Source organism: Ambystoma mexicanum, chromosome 9, assembly GCF_040938575.1.
Source record: "Ambystoma mexicanum isolate Mex_15411 chromosome 9, UKY_AmexF1_1, whole genome shotgun sequence".
Lineage (NCBI taxonomy): Eukaryota > Metazoa > Chordata > Amphibia > Caudata > Ambystomatidae > Ambystoma > Ambystoma mexicanum.
In genome coordinates, this window is record NC_090931.1 from 1,220,711,147 (window position 1) to 1,220,731,690 (window position 20,544).

At 46.4% G+C, this 20,544-nt stretch overlaps 1 protein-coding gene across 2 annotated transcripts in view; it reads right to left on the reverse strand.

Moving 5' to 3' along the window:
- RAB3GAP1 (RAB3 GTPase activating protein catalytic subunit 1) overlaps nt 1–20,544 on the reverse strand; it is a 1,600,561-nt gene that overhangs the window by 1,287,800 nt on the left and 292,217 nt on the right. For both annotated transcript variants that reach the window (XM_069616562.1, XM_069616561.1), the window contains exon 7: nt 8,768–8,933. In XM_069616562.1, the coding sequence (XP_069472663.1) occupies nt 8,768–8,933 (166 nt within the window). The remainder of the gene's footprint in view (nt 1–8,767; nt 8,934–20,544) is intronic.

Here is a 20,544-nt window from a genome sequence, read left to right on the forward strand (position 1 = left end):
AGAAATAGTAGATAAATTAGAAAACATAGGTCTGCCCACAATAAGTGCTGAGGAAAAAGAGGAACTGGATGCACCGATCACCTTGGAAGAGTTAGAAGTGGTGAGACAGCTACCTACTAGTAAGACTCCGGGAGCAGCCGCTTACCAAGTGAGTTCTATAAAATATATAAAGCGGAAGTACTCCCCCCGATGTTGGATTTGCTAAACGAAGCATTTGAAATGGGACGGCTGCCAGAGTCACTTAGAGAAGCGATCATAATACCGCTTCCCAAACCTAATAAGCCTGAGCATAGCTGTGGCTCCTATAGACCACTGTCGATGCGGAACCAGGACAGCAAGATATTGACGGCTGTCTTGGCAAGCAGACTGAGGAGAATCATCGGCAAACTAATACACCCTGATCAGACGGGCTATGTCCCGAATAGAAACAGAACTCACAATCACAGACGACTCCATCGGATTGTTGAATGGGGGAGCGGGAACCAGGGTGAAATGGCAATAGTGTCCCTAGACGCTGTGAAGGCTTTTGATTCTGTTAAATGGCCATGGCTGCTGGCGGCCTTGGCGAGTTATGGTATGGGGCCTGCATACATAAAATGGGCAAAGATGCTATATAATGAACCGTTGGTCAGGGTCAAGACAGGAGCAGTGATTTCCGAGAGATGGCAATTAGGCAGAGGTACCAGACAAGGGTGCCCATGGACCCTTTGCTGTACATATTAGACTTAGAGCCTTTGGCGATATACCTCAGACAACAGTACGATACTATAGGCATCGAGGTGGGAGGGGAGAGACACTTCATCTCCTTGTATGCGGATGATTTGCTGCTGTACCTAAGGTACCCGGAGGAGAATCTCCAGAACATCCTGAAAGTGATGGATAGATATGCAGGGCTGTCTGGCATAGCGGTAAATCCTCAGAAATCTATTCTTTTCCCGCTAGGTAGTTACAGGGGGATCCCTATCGGGCGGTTGCTGGCGCTGCAAACTCCTTGGGCTGTTAGTACATTTCGGTACCTTGGGATAGATGTGTATCACACGGTGGAGGAAGAACATAGGCACAATACCGAGGTAGCCATAGTGAAAATTGAGAAGAGTATGAGGTTTTGGGTGAAGTTGCCTCTAGCAATGATGGGACGAGGGGCAATGCTTAAGATGGTGGTCCTGCCCAGGCTCCTGCATTATTTCGGGAACATTCCGTACCTGATACCTAGGAAGTTTTTCACCAAACTGAATGGCATATGCAGGGACTTTCTGTGGCATGGCACCAGGAACAGAGTGGCACTATGGAAGCTGCAGAACTTTTATGAAAAAGGGGGAATAAAGCTGCTTAACTATGAGGTCTATTACGTGGCGAGCCAACTGCAATATGTCACCAAATGGCTCTCAGATGAAGCGACCTCTGAATCTAGGTTGTTTGGGTCAGATTGTGCCCCATTTTACTTAAAAGAGATGATTTGGCTGCCCAAGACAGAAATGAAAGCGCGCCCCAAGATGATGCTTGGGTGGAGGATATGGCACCGAGCGTGCCAGATGATGGGGAACCCAGTCCCATGCTCTCCGCAGATACCGTTGGTGGCGTTGGTTGGGGGAGATGTGCAGCTGCGAATGACGATCAGAAACCACTGGGAACTGGTGGGGTTGGTAACGATGGGAGATGTCTGGAGGGAGGGGAGCATCATACATTTTGAAGTGCTAGTAGAGGAGATGGGGTTACACGTGGGCCAATATATTACATATCATAGAATGGTGCAGAGGTTTAAGACAACTGGGCCTGAAACAGTACTGGAAGAAGAGGCAGATGTCACCATGGATGCGATATACAACATAGCGGAGGGAGGGCATGAGATTTCTAGATTGTATGAGATGATGATGTCCAAGGTTGGGAAAGAATTAACACAACTGAGACTAGACTGGGAAGCGGCGGTGGGAGCTCTGATAGAGGATGGGATGTGGGAACGTGCCCTGGGGAGGTGTCAAGAAACGCCAGATTAAAACAGATACAATTATATATTATGCACAGGGCATACATGACACCCCTGAAGATATCGAGGTTTGCAAGTGCCGGAAAACAGACATGTCCCAAATGCGACGATGAACAGGCTGATATGGTGCATATGTTCTGGTCCTGCCCGGTGATTGAGCGCTTCTGGAGCGAAGGAGCGAGGAAACTAGCGGATAAGGGGGTCAATATTGTTATAGATTCAGCCTGGGCTTGCTTGCTGGGGGGGCGGGGGGGATTCCTCGGATCGCAGAAATGTAAGCATGTCAATAAATTGAAGGATTTAGCATACGTGCTGGCAAAGAGAAGGATTGCCATGGGTTGGAAGGCTTGCCATAGGCCACGGGTAGAGATGTTGTGGAAGCAGTTGCAAAAGTGGTGTGGAGGAGGAGACCATGGTATGGCAGGAGGCAAGTAACATGAGGGGAGAGGAAGAGGTGGGAACCCTGAAGGCATGGAAATCTTTGATAGTGGAACTGTTCGGAACGATACAAGATCTGACAGAATCCAGTGAAAATGAAACTCCACCACATGGGGCGGATACAGAGTGAGCGGAACAAATAGGCTTGTAAGGGGGGTGGTATAAGGGAAGCAGTGACTAAAATTGTTTAATGAAAATGTCAAGATAGTACTAGTGATTTGCACTGTGCGTTTGGTTTGTATTGGTTTTGTTTGTTTGAATATGCAATAAAAATTGTTTTAAAAAAATAAATTATTTTAGAAGAATTTCCCGAGGAAGGCACAGCATTGCTTGCCTACCATCACAGGATCCTGGAAATCCATAATACATTTGGGGAGAATCCTGGCTGAATTATGACAGGGAATTCAGGAAAGAAATGCAAAGATTCCCTGATTTGGGGTGGGAGGAAGAAGATCCCAAATTGTATATGTTTCATGTTTTAAAAGAAAATTCAGCTTGCAATACACAGAACAGTAAAGAGCACAATTATCAATGTAGAGCACGATTATCAGTGTAATAGGAGGGGGAACAACAGGCAGCACAACCAGCGCAGGTACCAGAGAGATAGATCCCCTGCCAATAAATCTAAGCACCCCTTTCGGAGGCCTGCCCCAGGGGGGCAGAAATCCGGACGGCAAACCCAGGGTCAACAAAACACCCGCAACGCAGGCTGGCCCAGAGGGAACACCACAGCTAACTGTTGATATTTTGACAAAGGGTCATGCAAATGGGGAGATGAGTGCAGGTACAAACACCAATGCAGTACATGTGGTGGGGGACAAAGCAGTGGGAAATGCACCAAACCCTCCCCTGCCAGGCCAAGCCCCAAAGTCGCTGAAGCCAAAAACAGCCACTAAATTTAAAATAGGGGCCTCCCCACATAAGGTAGACAAACTCTTGCAAATGCTGCAAGACTACCCTGACTTCAGCAAGAAATTGTTTGGGACAAGGCTTCAGAGAGGGATTTCAAATCCCATTCCTGGGACATGGATCCCACCACATCCTCAACAACCTAAAATCTGCCTCCTCACTTGCCTCAATAATCAAGTGAAAAATAGAAAAAGAATGAAACCTGGGCAGGATAGAGGGACCTTTTTCCAGCCTTCCATTCACAGAATGTGTACGCTCCCCCCTGGGCTTAGTGCCCAAGAAAGAACAGGGGGAGTTCAGGATGATATACCACCTATCCTATCCGCCAGGGAGCCCTTTTAACAATGGCATCCCAGCCACACAGAGATAGCTGTGTTCTACAGCAGCTTCCAAGATGCTGTGGATTTAGTGAGATTGTCAGGGAGGCACGCTCTCATGGCAAATTCAGACATCAAGTCAGCATTTTGGTTGTTGCCTGGCCATGAGAGTGCATACCAGTGGTTTGCTTCCACTTTGAGGATAAATTCTATTTGGATAAATGCCTCCCCATGGGCTGCGCCATTGTTTGCGCATACTTCCAACAATTCAGTTAATTTTTTACAGTGGACACTGTAAAAAGCCATGCCCAGGGCAAGAAAAGTGAATTATTAGGATGATTTCTTCTTTACTGGCCCAGAAGGGTCCCCATTGAGCTGCTCCTCTATCCAAAAATTTAGCGAAATCATGCAGGCTTTAGGGGTCCCATTGGCACCAGAGAAGGCGGTGGGGCCTACCACCACCCTTTCATTTCTGGGGATTGAGATTGACTCTTCCAAGGGAGAATGCTGCATACCCAAAGATAAAATAGAGGACCTGCTAAGAGCAATAAAGATAATGACAATGACAGACAAGGACAAGGCAACCCTGAAAGAAATGCAGTCACTTGCAGGGAAGCTCAATTTTGCAACTAGAATCATGCCACAGGGCCGGGTATTCTACTGGAGCCTAGAGCTAAGAATGAGGGGCTGAGGGGGTAACCAAGCAATACAACCACATCAGATTGGGCAACGCGAAAGCACAAGACCTAGCAATATGGGAGTCATTCGTTAGCAACTTCAATGGGAAAGTTATATGGCGAAAGCCCATGAATGATGCAGGGAAAAGGGCCCTGTTCACTGACGCGGCAGGCAGCAAAGGCTTTGGAATATGTTTTATAAACAAGTGGTGTGTTGGCCACTGGCCTCACCGTTGGCATGAGTGGGGGTGGAACAGAAACATTACCTTTCTAGAGATATTTCCCATATGGATGGCACTCTACTTCTGGGGGGGGGACATGCAGACTAATACAGAGCTGATCACATGGTCAGACAATATGGAAGTGGTACACGTGCTCAACAAAGGCGCTGCACCTTGCTCCCTGGTATTGAAAAAGTTAAGAGAAATTACAAAAGTTAATCTGAAGCACAACATTGTAATAATTGGACGGCACACTGCAGGCAAGGAAAATGAGGCCGCCGACGCACTGTCCCGTTTTCAGTTCTCCACTTTCAGGGTGCTAAACCCACAGCCAGAAGCAAAGATGACAGCTGTTCCAGAGGAGGTTTGGGGCAGCTGTGAACAAAACAAGGCAGACCACACCATTCCCCCAAACAAGGCTCCCCAATGAAAACCCCTGCTCACACCCGCCGCCAAGGCAAAAGTAAGGAGGGGACCAAATCCCGGCACCACACATCTACAGGCGAGCGCAGGGGGATCTTAGAGGACTTGGCCAAAAAGGCACTGGCCCACAAAACGGCTAAAATGTACAATAAGTGCCTGACAGATTTTGGCAACATTACAAAAGTCACCAACATCAGAGACATCCAGGAGAGCCATGTCAATGACTTCATGGAATAGGCCTTCAAGCAGAACAAAAAGAAGGCATGGGCTTCCCCGCATTTGGCAGCAGTATCCTACTACACTGTTGGTGGGGGCCACTAATCCCACACATGGCTTTGACAAGGTATGCGTTCAAAGGGTGGTCCAAACTGGAGGGGGTAAAAAGACACTGTACGCCCTCTTAATTTTGCTAAATTAAAAACCCTGTTAGACACCCTGCATAAAGTATGCAACCATTCATACAAAACTACCATATTTAAGGCAGCCTTTGCGCTCAATTACTTTGGGGCTTTCAGGATTAGCCAAATTGCATCCAAGAACACAGGTTCTGAGGAAGAGCTGGATGTAGCCGACATCAACTTGGGTAAGGAGTCAATGGCAGTCAAACACAACAGATCCAAAACTGACCAAATGGGCAAAGGTAGAATTATAAACCTATAGTGTATAGAAGAGACAGAGTACTGCCCAATCTGCAACTCAAGGGCTTTTCTTAGCAAACTTTTCACACACAAAAATGGTTCCGGCCTCAGCAGATTTCAATTGAGATCTGTGCTCAAAAAGACCATTATGGCAATAGGATGGAACCCAACAGAATTTGGGTCCCACTCATTTAGGATAGGTGCGGCAACATCCGCTTGAATGGGAGGGCTGCAAGAAAAAGCAATAAAGGGAATAGGAGGCTGGAAATTTGGAGCATATAAAAGATATATTAAAAAAGACCTGATCCAACAGTGTCCTCTCCCTCTCCACCCCCTTTTTTGTTCCCGCTTCTTGCCCACGGGGAACCCTCCCTCAAAAAATCGCATGGATTGTGGGACACTCATTCATCACCAGGGCCAGCAGATGGCTGGAGGAAACCCAGGAAGGCATGCATTTTCAGGACACTATTACTTAGTTGTGGGGCAAACCATGCATGCGGTGGGGGGACCTTAATTTCAAGCTGGCTGGCCTGCTGGGGGCCAGCTCCCCTGCCCCCCAATTTCCTTATCCACCTCGGGGGCAATGATTTGCCTACCTGGGCAGGAAGCCCCTCCTGGCGGAAATCTGCACCTCCCTCAGATCCATTGCACACATGTTAAGACTACGAACAGAAGTCATGATGTCCAAAATCATCATGCACCAACATTGCAAGGTGCAGAGTCCGATAAAGCTATGGAAATGTCAAGGCGCAAGCTAAATAAAGTAGTGGCCAACTTTCGCCTATTCTCAGGTCTGAAATTCATAAAGCACGGGATCACAGTCCAAAATCAGGCCCTGTTTTGCAGCAATGAGGTCCACCTGTCCATAGAGGGCATGGACATCTTCACCAGAAATATATTCTGGTCCCTTGCAGCCCGGGGCTGTTCTTAACTTTGTCATTAATTGTGGTGGGGACCTCGGGGGGACCCCCGGGCAGCACCACCCTCAGGCTGGTGGCAGGGATCTGCCTTGAGTTGGCCCTACTCGGAAGTAGGGCCCCCGCTCAACTGATCCCTCTGTTCCCCAAAATATATTAGTGTCATTTTTCTTATGATGTTTATGGTTGGTTTTCTTTTGCACCATGGCTTGTATTACAATAAAGCTTATGGCCAAAGTTTTTCCACCTCACATCTTGTTTGGCCTCCTCCTTTTAGACATTGACATTTTTGTCATTCCTGTCAACTGTCATCACTGTCACTTGTGTCACATGCATGCCTCCACCCCCCCCCCAGAACACTTCCAGGCTTATAAACAGGGGCCCTCCTGTATGGGAGGCCCAGGGGCATAAACTGGGAGGTGAGTTTGTTGTGGGTCCGGCCGGGGCTGCACCTTTCAGGTGCTCGCCCCACTTAGCATGGCGGTGACAGGGCGGGCCTCTAGGTCCCCAAGACAATGGGGACCCAGACTGCTGGGCGTCCAATGCGGAAGGGAGGTGGCAGGGGCAGGTTACATCAGGTAGTCACATTAAAGGCCCCCTCCCATCCGGACGGACGTAGAGACAAGGGGCCTTTGATGTTCAAAGAGGGGCTACCTTGCCCTCAGCCCAATTTTGGCCTATAACCAGGGAGGGCAAGGTAGCCCCTCTCATTTCCCGCCTCTCCTCTGCCCGGCACCACCAGCGCCGGAGTCCTGATCCAGATGCCATTCACTAAAACCTCCCTCCCATCCTGTAAAACCCAGGATGAACTACTCAAAAAGGGGCTAGGTAGATGCACTGCAATATATAAAGTTTTACAAATAGAGTAGGGGAAAATCTAAAGAATCAAATAAGTATACATACAGGCTAAAATACCCAAGAAAGATGGACAAATAATAATAGCAACCGAATTCAAAAGGTCAAAATGGAGCTAAACACGTTCAAGGGAACCGGAATTCAGGTATAAAAACCCATGCTCAAAGAACTCACCTCTGAGGAGAAACAAATCAATAAACGCCTCATACAGGGCTCAAACACAAGTGGATCATGAGCGAAGGGAATGCCGAAAGATGCCCAAAAAGTGAAACAAGGGCACTTGGCAGTCGGGGGAATGGAGGATGCCCCCTTATTCACCCTGAGGACACGGAAGGGCAAAATGCCCAAAACCAGATAAGGTTTGATGCAAGTGGAAGCTTAAGAACCCACCTCGGAGGATGAAAAATAATAGCGCCTCACAAGGGGCCATATCACAAGTGGATCAGTGAGCTAAATGGATGCCTAGACACAGTGGAACAGGCTCACACGCCACACCACTAATGGTAAAAGGGAGGGTCAATGCCCCAAAAAACTGAAGACAAGTGGAAGGCAAGCCAAGCTCCAGAATCCACCTCTGAGGTTAAATAATAAATAACGCCCCTCAGGGGGCTACATCACAAGTGAGTCACCAGAGCGATAAGAAGGTATGCAAATGCCTCATAGCGTGGGAAAGTGCACAACAGTGGATGAAAGGCATATACCTCTCCAACCTTGCAGGAAGGATACAGTACAGAAGTGAAGTATAAAGTATATGAAGAAAAAACGGACACCGCTCCCACGCCGGGTCCATTCCAACGTCACAAGCTTTTCACATGAAGGGCAGCAGGGATCAGCCTCGAGTTGGCCCTATGTGGAAGCGCTCATCTGATCCCTGTGTTCCCCAAAATATATTTGTGTTATTTTGCTTATGATGTTGTTTATGGTTGGTTTTCTTTTGCACCATGGCTTGTATTACAATAAAGCTTGTGGCCAAAGATTTTCCACCTCACATCTTGTTTGGCCTCCTCCTTTCAGACCTTGTCATTACTGTCATTCCCGTTAACTGTCATCACTGTCACTTGTGTCACATGCATGCCCCCCACTAAAACACTTCCAGGCTTATTGCTGTATCCGTGTTATGTCCGACTCCTTCTTACGATGCGCCACACTACACTAGTTCAAAGACAATACCTTTGCAATAGATTGTTTCAATTTACCTTTCTTTCTTTAGATTTAATTTATGGCACACGACTGGATATTGCACACAAAACACTTGTTCCAGCACAAAATGGGTTTAATCGTTTCAAAAACCACTAGCAATTGCCAAAAATGAATTACAAATCTTACTCCGATCCATGGTAAAGTTGAACTCTATTTAATATACAGTTTGAATAAGAACATAAACTTACAATCTTTGATTTGAAGATATCCAGCAGCCCAGATAAGTGGGTATATTGATTGAGCACTTTACGAAGATGTACCATTTCAAAATCTGTCCGAACACCAGGACCTTGGCACTCTCCAACATATAATCTCCTCCATTTTTGATGTATTTGCACAAATAACGGCACCTGACTGAGAAAAAAAAAACAATTCACATACATATCGTTCGTGTGCAGCACTTTACAAACCCCCTAAAATTAAAATAAAAACTATTTCTGATAAAGCACTACATTTTACAATACCACAGATTGAATATATTTACAAAAAAAACCCAGAGCATCAACAGCACATGAATTACACTCCTGGTAACATGTTTGCACTGATATTTTCTAGATACTTTATTGTGGTTTGCCTCAATCTTTTTCCCACCATTTCTCATATGGTCATCACTGATACTGTTCTGAATTAATAAAATGTATTTGGACTCTTGATTAAAGTACCTTGTGAAGATTAACTTTCTTTACATTTCATAAGCAAAATAATGTGCCCAAAGAACCTGGAGAGAATTATTTTGCTAAACGGGACCATCAATGCGATTCTCCAGCTGTAAGGGAGCCCTAAAATAAAAATGGCCAGCAGATGGCAGTGGAGTTTCAATAAATAAGACGCTCGTCGCAAAAGCAACCCTATCAACAAAGAAATACGTGACCAGTGCTCCATATAGATGCATCTCCCAAAATAGGGCCTGCAACAAATTTTTGAATGATCAACATTGTCAGTGAGCCCCTTCAACAAAAGTACATGTGAAAGCAAAAACCAGGCATTTAAAACCAGGCATTTAAATGGTACGGCTTGGAGAATTAACCCCGTCAAAAAGTGCATACATTATGGGTAACAGGAGAGAGAAACATGATAAAGAGATAAAAGGGAGACTCCAATTTCTGTCAGGGATGGCAAGCGAAAAAGAGAAAATGGGAGAGGGAAAACATGATCATGCCATCGAAGAAACAACTAAAAGATGCGAGTGGGAAGACTAAAGGGAGACAAGAATGACAGAAAACGGGAGAGAGAAAACATGTGAATGTAGCGATAGGTTATCGAGAATTTGAGACCAGATTGCTGACTAACAAAACATTGTGTACATGAATGCAAAATAAACTACAATGCCTAGTAGCGTGACTTAGCTAGCAAGACGCATATACATCAGCGACTGTCCACCAATTTAATGGGTCACAAAATGCGGACAAAGAAGGGACTTCTTGTCTCACTCCATGGAAGACTGTGTGGAATATGTAAAGGCTGCACATTCCACCAACAGATGGGAAAAGTATGACTAAGGCATACAGATTAAAGGCTGAATCTACATTTGAATAGTTTGCCTAGGAAAGAGGCACATTAATAGGACCCACCACTGATTATTTGGATGCCAAAATGTTTCAATGAAGAACTTGAATCTTTCACCCATATCCTAAAGCCTATATGTCTCAAACTCTCCTTTGCAGATTAAAATGAGACATTCAGGAAGTTCCTAGGTACGACGAGAGACCGTTTTATTGCTTTTGCACAATGAAGGTTGAATCGGTTCAAATCTCATTCTTGCACTACACCATCTATTGGTTACGAGCAAAAAAATGCACTCCTTTAGGGCTGGACACAAAACTTAGTTGAAGTCAAGGAGGATTTGTAAATGTTTCATTGGCAATCAGACATGGATTACAAGAAAACAATCAGCGATTCCAAAGGTTGTCTGATATATACAGAATTAATAAAGGACAGTTTGGGGCGTGGCTAGCAGCAGCAGCTATGTGGTCGCGCTACCGATAGCCTACGCATGAAGCCCGGGCCTGGAGGTCAGGCGACAGTCCAGGAGCCAAGTCACCAGACGGCTGGTGGAGCGATCCCAAGTTGGCGCCTCCGCTGTGAAGCTGTACCCAGCTAGCAACCACCCTGCCCGATCGCAAAGTGGCTTGCAAGGGGAGTCCTTTCCCTAGAACCAGAGATCAGGAATCCTCGTCCAGAGCCTCCAAAGTAGCCAAAGCAGCCGTAAAGCCAGCCGAAGCTGAGAGGGAGGACGTGAATCCAAGCGAGTGGCTGCGTCTCGCGGCGTCTTCTGCCCGGAGGGGAAGCGGTGAACAGGAGAACAGAGCTGAAAACCAAACACAGATATAGGTCCCCAATCACCTCTGGCTCCCCAGGGATGACAGCGCCCTGAGCGCGAAGCCGGCGGGGACCTCGGGACACGGAGCGAGTGGGGTAGTGGGGGGTCACTCCAAGCAAAGAGTTGGGACGGGTTGAAACCCATGACATAGTGCAAAGCGACGGAGATAGCTAAGAGCACTGCACTGCTGCCCCCGGATGAGCTAGATCCTATGAAATCCCACTCACCAAACCCTACGAGCTCGTTCAAACAAGGACAGGAAGACCCAGGCCATAGGCTCAGAATGTCTAGACAATCAAAGTCCCAAAGAAACGTGGACATCTCCATGATGCTGCTCCCATCAGAGACAGGGAGAAAAGTAGAGACGGGGAAGGCAGTTCCTCAATCATCGGACCCCCCTGCAGTCCAGTTGGCAACTAAAGAGGATATTCATGCCTTTACCATGGATATCAAACCGATTTCCGCAATTGCATGGTGGAGATCTCAAACAAACTGGACTGACTGGACCAGAGGGTCGTAGATTCAGATCAGAGGCTGGGGGAAACAGAGGATCAAGTCCTTGACCACTCTGCAGCGTTTGCTGACCTGCACCAGAGCATGCATTGGAAAAGAAGGGCGAATCCCTAGAAATGAAACAGAGCTCATAGAACAACCTACATATTAAGGGAGTGTCTCCTCCATCTCGGATCAGGCCCTAGCGGAATACATAGGAGACTTCTTCCAGGCCCTCCTGCCCGATATGGACAAATCACTGCTACTGTTGTATCGTACACACAGATTGTACTTCCGTGGAAGCCCAACATCGAATGCCACACCAGATGTGATCACTCAGGTCCATTTCTTCACCACTAAACAGGAAATAATGGCAGCAGGGTGCACACAAGGCAAACTAACCTATTAGGGTTCAGCTCTGCAAATCCACCAAGATCTGGCCACTACAACGATCCAAAAACAAAAATCTCTCCGCCCACTCACTTTGTTCCTGCAAGAACAAAACATCAAATACCAATGGCTATTCCCAGCAACTCTGCAGTTCATGTTTAGGGGGTCGGCCCGCTCAATTGACAAGCTGGAGGAGGAAGAAGAGATTATGGGGAGTTCCACCCCACAAAAGGAAAGAAATGGATCTGACTAAACATGTCCTCATGATCAGGGCAGAGAGATGACCTCTGAATTAAAAGGGAGCACGTGGGCAAAGGTCATTAAAGGCGGGAGGCCCGGGAGATCCCCTCCGCATACCTGAGTCTCCAGGGATGGTCAAGATGCAGGTCTGAATTAAGTTTGTCGACCATGAAAGCTTTGCAAGATATGGAACTTATCTTGGGCTTTGTGCAGCCCATGCCTGGCCCGTAGTGAGATGTCACTTAGGGGCCAAAAGGGCGATATGCCGTTTTTTCAGTTACCTTTTGTATTGTTCTTTTTTGGTTTACTAGTTCAAATAAATCTATGGTTGCACGTGGAAGTGGTCTACATCGAGAAGTTAATGTCGCAGGAATCATAGATGGTCCCCCCCCTGGATGGAAGACCTGGACCCGTGTGAAGGATTCTAACCGGGCGTCACACACCGGACCAGGACCTTCGCCCCCAGCCTTAGCTGTAGCGCGCAATTAGAATGCTTGTTATTTAATTTCGAATTCGTATTGAGCCGATACCCGACCCGTCTCACACCGCCTTTTACAAATACCTCGGGTCACAATGGACCATGAACCAGGCCGGTGGGTGGTAACACAATTTTTTTTTTTAATTTCAAAGAAAATCACACAATTTTTATATTGGGCAGCAATCACCAATGGGGTGATAATTAGAATGAAACCACTGAAATACACTTGGGTAACCCTTCTACAAGAACATATCCAAAGCACAAATGAATAGGAGCACTTTTTCAATTAGGATAGATAGCACCAGAGTTAAGATTTCCCCCTGCAATGTTCCCTCAACTCACAATTAATTCTGGGTGGATAGAAACAAGCAGCAGGTAGCCAGGGATGTGTGGCAGTAAACAGAATCAGAATCCCTTTGCAATGGCCTAAAGTGACACTCAGATTATAACAAAATATTAATTATATGTGTAATTAAATAATGATGTACATATGTTTTAATCACAGTCTCAGGGATGTCATATATAACTAGCAACTATAAGTTAAAAGGTATCGCCAAAAGGCATACAGTTCACAAAGCAGGTTGAAATTGAAAACATAGTGCAGTCAAATCACACATGGAAAAGTTATTTTTTCTAGTTTGCAGTTTTAAATGTCAAAAACGTTTTTTCAGAAAAACGGGTGAAATACTCTGAATTGGAATGCGGTTTTTGGCCAAGGGGATAGAGGCACCTCACAGGGACAATATAGAAGTGAAAGGAAGTCTATAGCCGAAGAATTGAATGAGATTTTCAAGGTGGAATGAGGTTTGATTTTAGGAAAATAAAGCAGTTAAAAACGACAATCGGTTTGGAAGGAAAGGAAAAGTTTTACTTACACAAGATTTAATGGCTAGAAAAGAGGAACGCCACCCCTGAATATAAAGGTTACGCTACAGTTGTAACCTTTCACGCAGTGTACCCCTTTTCTTTAGAGAAAATTAATTTAATCAAAGTATTGCTAAGGAGTTACAAGATGGGGTGAATGAAAGAATGGCGCTAACACTAGAAAAACAAGGACAGGGTGCATGGAGAATTAGAACAATTTTGACAAGTTATCAGGGTATGGGTAGGATTACATAGAAAATAGGACAAAGACAAAGGGGTCAAGATGGGGTATGCTATGTGTTATAGGATGGGGTAATACTTACACTCAGCGCTGTACTTTGGAATTTGGGACAGCCAACCGAATTCTGTACTTAAAAGGTTCAGGTCACCGGATAGCAGGCTCTCCTGGCAAAAGACAGCTCGGCAAAGGAATTCTCACGGCACAGCGACACCTCAGCTGGATGGAGCGGGTAAGCAAGGCAAGCAGGCAGCACTGGAGAATCCCAACGCGGGCTCAGCCACCTTTCCCCTTTCTCCCAGAAGTTAGTGGGATTTTGTTATGGGGTTTTAGTGCTGAAGGGTGGTTCTGCCTGGATAGGAAGGCATGGGTCAACTATCCCTTTTCTGGCAGTGGGGTCTGGAATCTTGCAGAGTGAAGGTCGACTATCTGGATAAGTAGGCGCTAGAAAATTCAGAAGAGAGTGTACAGAGTTCTGTCAGGCTCCCTTATTTAAAAGGCATAGTGACATAGGATTATATGGTGGGGTCGGGCTTAAGCTAGGCATTCTTCTAACAACTGATTGGACAGGGGCGATTGTTACTGTCTTCCAGTCCGCTGGTTGGACTTTTAGAGATGTTAGGGAGAATTCTCTTATAAGGCTAATTTCCCAAACCTAGTGAGTCCCCCAGCAGCTTTGCTGGATTTTTGGGGTTTGTTTTATTCTCCTGCTAAGAGTGAGACTCTTTTCCTCCCACTCTTAGGCATGATTTGAGTGTCCTGGACTCTTTGTGTGCTTATGGGCTATGGGATTTTCATTCTACTCCATAGGGTATCATCTATTGTTTATGTGTGTGTTACACAGCACCCTCAGTGCAGTAACACAGGGTGTCATAGTGATCCCCAAACATAGACTCCATACCCTGGGACTGGCTACTGTCTCCCAGGGCATGTAAAGTCACCATTGACTTTACTAGTCCTAAATTGTGAACAGAACCAGTACAAACCATCATATTGTGGAAGTACTGGAAGGGGTTAATTATATTGCCCCTGGGTCTGTTTTCAAGGGGGCACTGTCCAGTCCCCCCTTGTCGAGTTTCTGGCTGGTGGCAGTGGTTACCATGCAAAATATTCCACCAGAATATTCTCTATGGGATTTTCCCATTGATTTTAAACGCACCACTTTTTGGTGCAATGTTAAAGATACCGCTGGTTTATTTATTTAATATTAAATCCCCGGTTGGGTCTTTTTATCAGAACTCTTTTCTAAAATGGCGTTTGTGTCCGTCTCTGTAACTCTGACCAAGTTCGAGCCCTTTGTTCCACCATTTTGGCGGGCTTCTCCACAGAAGCACTCCAAATGGTGCCACTCTGTCTGGGTTCCACAGGAGGGGTAGAGGGGGGAATTGGCACCCTGGACTGCGTTGCCTCGGCAACCCAAGTCGCACTCTACTCTGATTGGCCCAGTGGTGAGCCGCCCAGCTCACCACTTAGCATGTGCGATTGACAGCTAGGCTGATGAATGGGGGGTTTTCTGCATAAAAGCAGGGCCTTTGGGACTGGAACTTCAGAAGTCGGCACAGGACCTAAGAATCCAAAGAGGGAAGAAGTGGAGCCAATTGCAACGATGACACCACCGGTGAAGCCCTGCTGCATCTACCTCACCACTTTCCCGACGACAAGAGAAGATCTTCTGCTGGACGAGTCTTCTTCCTCTGAGCTGGTGGGACCAACCAGTTCGCCTTTTTCGCCTTCCAAAGACGTCTCTTGGTCGAATCGCCCGTGCCAAGCACCCCGGCAGCCAGATAGCCAAGCTTCACCAATTTGACAGCAGATAAAAGGAACGCTCCTTTTATTGACGAACTCCGCGGCTGGTTTCATCCCTGTGAAGTGCAACGACTCCACGTTTCCTCCTCGACGAGATCCTCTCTTCCCCTGGTCGAAACAACAAACTGCAACCCCTGCCAGGAACAACTGCCACAGCTGGAGCTTCCTCTCTGTTTAAGGTACTGTGTCCTGCCTGGCCTCCCTTTCTTCGGTTTGCCCAAGGTGACCCTTAAATCCTTGGCTTTCCAACTGGGTTGGCCCCAGACCTAACTTTACCTTCTTGAATCGCCCCAACATCTTTTGAACATTCTGCAAAGACTTTTAGTGCATTTTTAAACCGTGTGATCCTGGGCACATTTCGCTTTGCTCCCTTGTAAGTGGGCCTGGCCTATGAACTTTGGCTCTACAGTCTACACTGCCTTTATTCCCTTGCTGAGAACTCCTAAAAGTGTTGGGACCTGTTTTATTTCTATGCTCTGCCTTTTTCTCTCCCTTTTAACTGAACTATTGAAGTGCCATCAGGTTATGCGCTCACATCTGTTTAACAAACTGTGGTGTTTTAATCCTGACATGTCTAATAGTTATTAAGGAAGGTGTGTATACTTCACCGGACTGTGTTTTAACTTGCTTTTGATTTAGAAAGCTAGTATATTGCCTGAAGTGTGTTTTAAATAAATAATTATATACTTTTATACAAAGCACTGGTCAGTGTTTGTTTGCTCTACTGTGTTTTTAGCCCTATTCTGTATACTCTATATACTGCCCTACTCTTCTTGAGAGAAGTCGGACTGCTCAGCCACAGCTACCAGGTAAATCTGGGTGGTGCAGACTGCTACCAATTGGGTTTACTGCTTACTCCTGTAGTCTTAATCTTTTTGCAGTGTTCCCTAAGGGAACTGCACCGGATTCTGCCTAACACTGGTGTACAGCGGTGCGATTTGTGTTGAGTATACATTTTAGAGTGGTGATACTTTAGTGCAACTAACCATAACGCTTAGCACTGTAAAAGCTATTTTTTAACAAGTCAACTATGGAAAGTTACAGCCAGGAGTCCCTTTCTGCAAAAACTGCTGATCGTTTAAGAGTTCTTTGTAGACATAAGGACCTTCCTGTAAAAGGGAAGAGGGAAGAAAATGGAACTTATAGAAAGATTGTTAGGAAATCAAAGTCTGGGTAGTGGTTGAGAGGAGCCTACCTCCCTAGCAAATAGAAATCACAGTCCTGAGGATGATATGAATCAAAGTAATGATAGTATTGTTGTGGAGGTAGAAGATGAAACCTCTATAACTGTTCCCCCTGGCCCTCTGCCTGCTCTAGCACCTCAATCTGTGTCTACTGGACCTTTGTCAGGTCCCACATTAAGTCCTGAATTCATTGAACTGGAAAAAATGAGACTTTAATTAGAGTTCAAAAGAATTAGTGTCCAATCTGAACAAAAGCACCAAGAACTAAGGCTCAGAGAAATGGAGCTCAAGCATGAGCTAGAGATGAAGAAATTGTCTGTTGAAAATACTTCCCTCCCTGGATCCTCTAGGAGTTCCAGTCCCAAAAGACCCCGGACGCCTAAAGAGATTGTGGGTACGTATGAAGCTAAGTTGGATGTGTTGGATTGGTTGGCTATGTTTGAATATAATCATGGGCTCCAGGGCATCTCAGGGAATCAGTTGCTTCCTTGGTTGTTCTCTAGGCTCCCCCCTGTTGCATCTGATGTGGTAATGGAGTTGGGGGATGTGGATAGGATGGACTATGAATGTGTGAAGCTAGCTTTAATAGCTAGATTTGGGAAGACCCCTTCCCAGTACCTTAAGAGGTTTAGGACCCTCAAAAAGCATGATGGTACCCCTTGGGCTACCTGGGCGAGTGAACATTTGAAAAACTTAAGAGGGATGGATTAAGTGTTACAGAGTGAACACTTATGAGGGGATGACAAATCTTGTTATGTTGGAGTCAATTTATGATGCCTGCTCTCCTGAGCTCAGACAGCACTTGGCTGATTCTAAGGAAACAGATTCCAAGAAGCTAGCTAAGGCTGCTGACTTGTGGGTTGCCAATAGGGCCACTCACAAGGATTCTGGGGTAACTCAGAAAAAGGATGAGGGAAAACAGCCTAAAAAGGACTCCGAAGAGAATTCAAATAATTCCAATTCCAAAGAGGGCCCCAAAGAGCACTATAAGGGTAAGCCACATGGGAAACCAAATCAGGCTAGTGTACCTTCTGGTCCCAGACCAGAAGGAGGTCAGAACAAGCCACCATTCCAGAAAGCATTTGGAACATGCTATGTTTGTAAGGCTACTGACCATGTGAAAGGGGATCCCAGATGTAAGGGTAAACCTTCAGGGGTCCACACCGTCTCCCTAGCCTTCGCTCCAGAGGAGGAAGTACCAATGACAAGTGGAAGCTTTCTACTACTGGCTGATGATCCCATTGGAGTCTCAGCCAGTGTTTCTTTAGTGTCCCTGGGGTTGTGGGAACAACAGAATTTAGATGTCTATAATTCTATCCCAGATAATACTAAAGAGTATTATAAGGACAGTGTCCAGGGGTCAGGAGACCCCTGCCATTAGGGACACTGGAGCCAGCATAACTGTGGTGGATGAATATTTGTTCAAGGCAGAGGAGGTTGCTAGGGCCCCCAATCACCTCACCAAGTTAGCTGGGGGGCCTGTGCAGATGTGTCCCCAGTTACCAGTTCTCATCCAGTGCAATGATATGACTGTGAAGATACCTGTCAGTGTACAATGTGAGGTACCAGGAAGGGTTCTGTTGGGAAATGACCTGAAAACTCTTGGAGTTGTGTCACATACCCCCAGACCTCCTAGTAAAAGGTTACGGGAACTAACCAGACCTGCAAGGGGGAAAACCTAAGGAGATGATGGAAGAAAGAATCACTCCTATTCCACGGGAGCTACTTAGTGCTATAGCTGAACAACCAGAAGCAAAGGGGAAACCCAAGACTTCTAGAAGGAAACCAGCAGCAAGCACTCCAGTCCTTCCAACAAGGACTTCCCCTAGGTTGTCCAAAGTTACACCAGTAACTCCACCTCCAGCTGAGGCTAAAAGGGAGGTACAACCCTGTGTGGTTGAACTAGACTCTGAAGAAGAGCTAGTAGGAGGCCAAAAACCTATTGGAGATCTGGACCCGGCTGACCATCCTGAGCTGCTGTCTTTACTGGCAGAAGGTGGACCCAGCAGGTGAGCTTTTCGTAAAGGCCAAAGAGAATGTCCAACTCTGGAAGGTCTCTGCCACCAGGCAGCTTCTCAGGCTGATGGGCAGGAGCCTGGGAAGTATAGGTTGCACTGGGAAGATGGCCTCTTCTACAGTAAACCGACTGAGTCTGCACCTGGAGACTACAAACGACTTGTAGTCCCTCAAGAAAACAGACTCCAGTTCTTGCAGCTAGCCCATGAGATTCCTTTGGCTGGTCACTTGAGTTTCAAGAAGACCAAGGAAAGGCTCTCACTCTACTTTTATTGGCCAAAGATGGGGGCTGAAGTAGATAAGTTCTGCAAGAGCTGTCACACTTGCAAATCTTCTGGTAAGAGTGGTTCCAAGAATGTGGCACTTTTAGTGCCCCTCCCAGTAGTGGGAGTCCCATTTGAGAGGGTAGGGATTGACAATGTTGGTCCCCTTGATCCCCCAACCTCCTCAGGCAACGGGTTTATCCTTGTTGTAGTAGACCATGCTACTAGGTACCCTGAGGCAATTCCTATGAGGACTGTTACAGCTAAGGCTGTGGCTAAGGCCCTCCTTGGTATTTTTACCAGGGTTGGGTTTCCTAAGGAGGTAATCTCTGACAGGGGGTCAAATTTTATGTCCCACTACATGAAAGCCATGAGGAAAAACTGGAGTTACCTACAAGTTCTCTACCGCCTACCACCCTCAGACAAATGGATTAGTTGAAAGGTTTAATCGGACAATGAAGAGCATGATAGGTTCTTTAGAGGAGCCCCTTAAAAGAAAGTGGGATCTTCTACTGCCATGCCTTCTCTTTGCTTATAGAGAAGTCCCTCAGGAGGGAGTAGGTTATAGTCCCTTTGAACGTCTCTATGGCCATCCAGTCAGAAGTCCATTGGCCCTGATTAAGGAGGGGTTGGACAGTGTTCCTACCCCCAAGCCAGTCATAGTGACTGACTACGTGATAGGACTCCGGAGGAGAATGCCACAGACGATGGCCCAAGCTAGTGATAACTTGAAGGCTGGTCAAGCTTTGGTCAAGCATTGGCATGATCAAAAGGCTAACATGGTAGAGTTCACTCAAGACCAGCTGGTTCTTGTTATGATTCCAACAAGGCAGAGGGCCTAGCAAGACACATGGATGGGACCCTTCAAGGTTGTGGGAAAACTTGGAGAGGTGAACTATCTGGTGGACTTGGGCAATCCCAAGGAGGCACCCAGGGTCTTCCACACCAACAGACTAAACGCGTATGTCTCCAGACCTGAAGTAGGAGCCTTGCTTCTAGCTTCAGCAGAAGAGGAAGAAGAGAGTGAACCTCTCCCTGATCTCCTCAGAGGCTTACCTTTGGATGAAAAGATTGAAGGAGTTAATCTCTCTTCAAATCTGACACCTGAGCAAAAAGAGGAGTGCACATCTATGTTAAATCAGTTTGCCTCCCTGTTCTCACTTTCACCAGGCTTGACCCCTTGGGGCCAGCATGATATACTCACTGGTGACTGTCTGCCAGTAAAAAGCAGAGGATACAGAATGTCAGAGAATGTAAGAACCCACATCAAAGGGGAGGTCAGCAAGATGCTTAACCTCGGGGTAATAGAGCCCTCTACTAGTCCATGGTCTAGCCCAGTTGTGTTAGTACCAAAGGCAGGATCCAAAGAATTGAGATTCTGTGTGGACTATAGAGCTCTTAATGCAGTCACCAAGACGGATGCCCACCCTTTACCAAGGAGAGATGAGTTGGTGGATAGACTTGGTTCAGCCAAGTACCTCAGCACATTAGTCCTGACGTCAGGCTATTGGCAATTAGCCCTGACAGACCATGCCAAGGAGAAAACTGCATTTTCTACCCCAGTTGTCTTATACCAATTTAAGGTTATGCCTTTTGGACTGAAAAATGCACCTGCTACATTCCAAAGGATGGTACATCAGGTTCTGGCTGGGATGGAGGACTTCTGCATGGAAT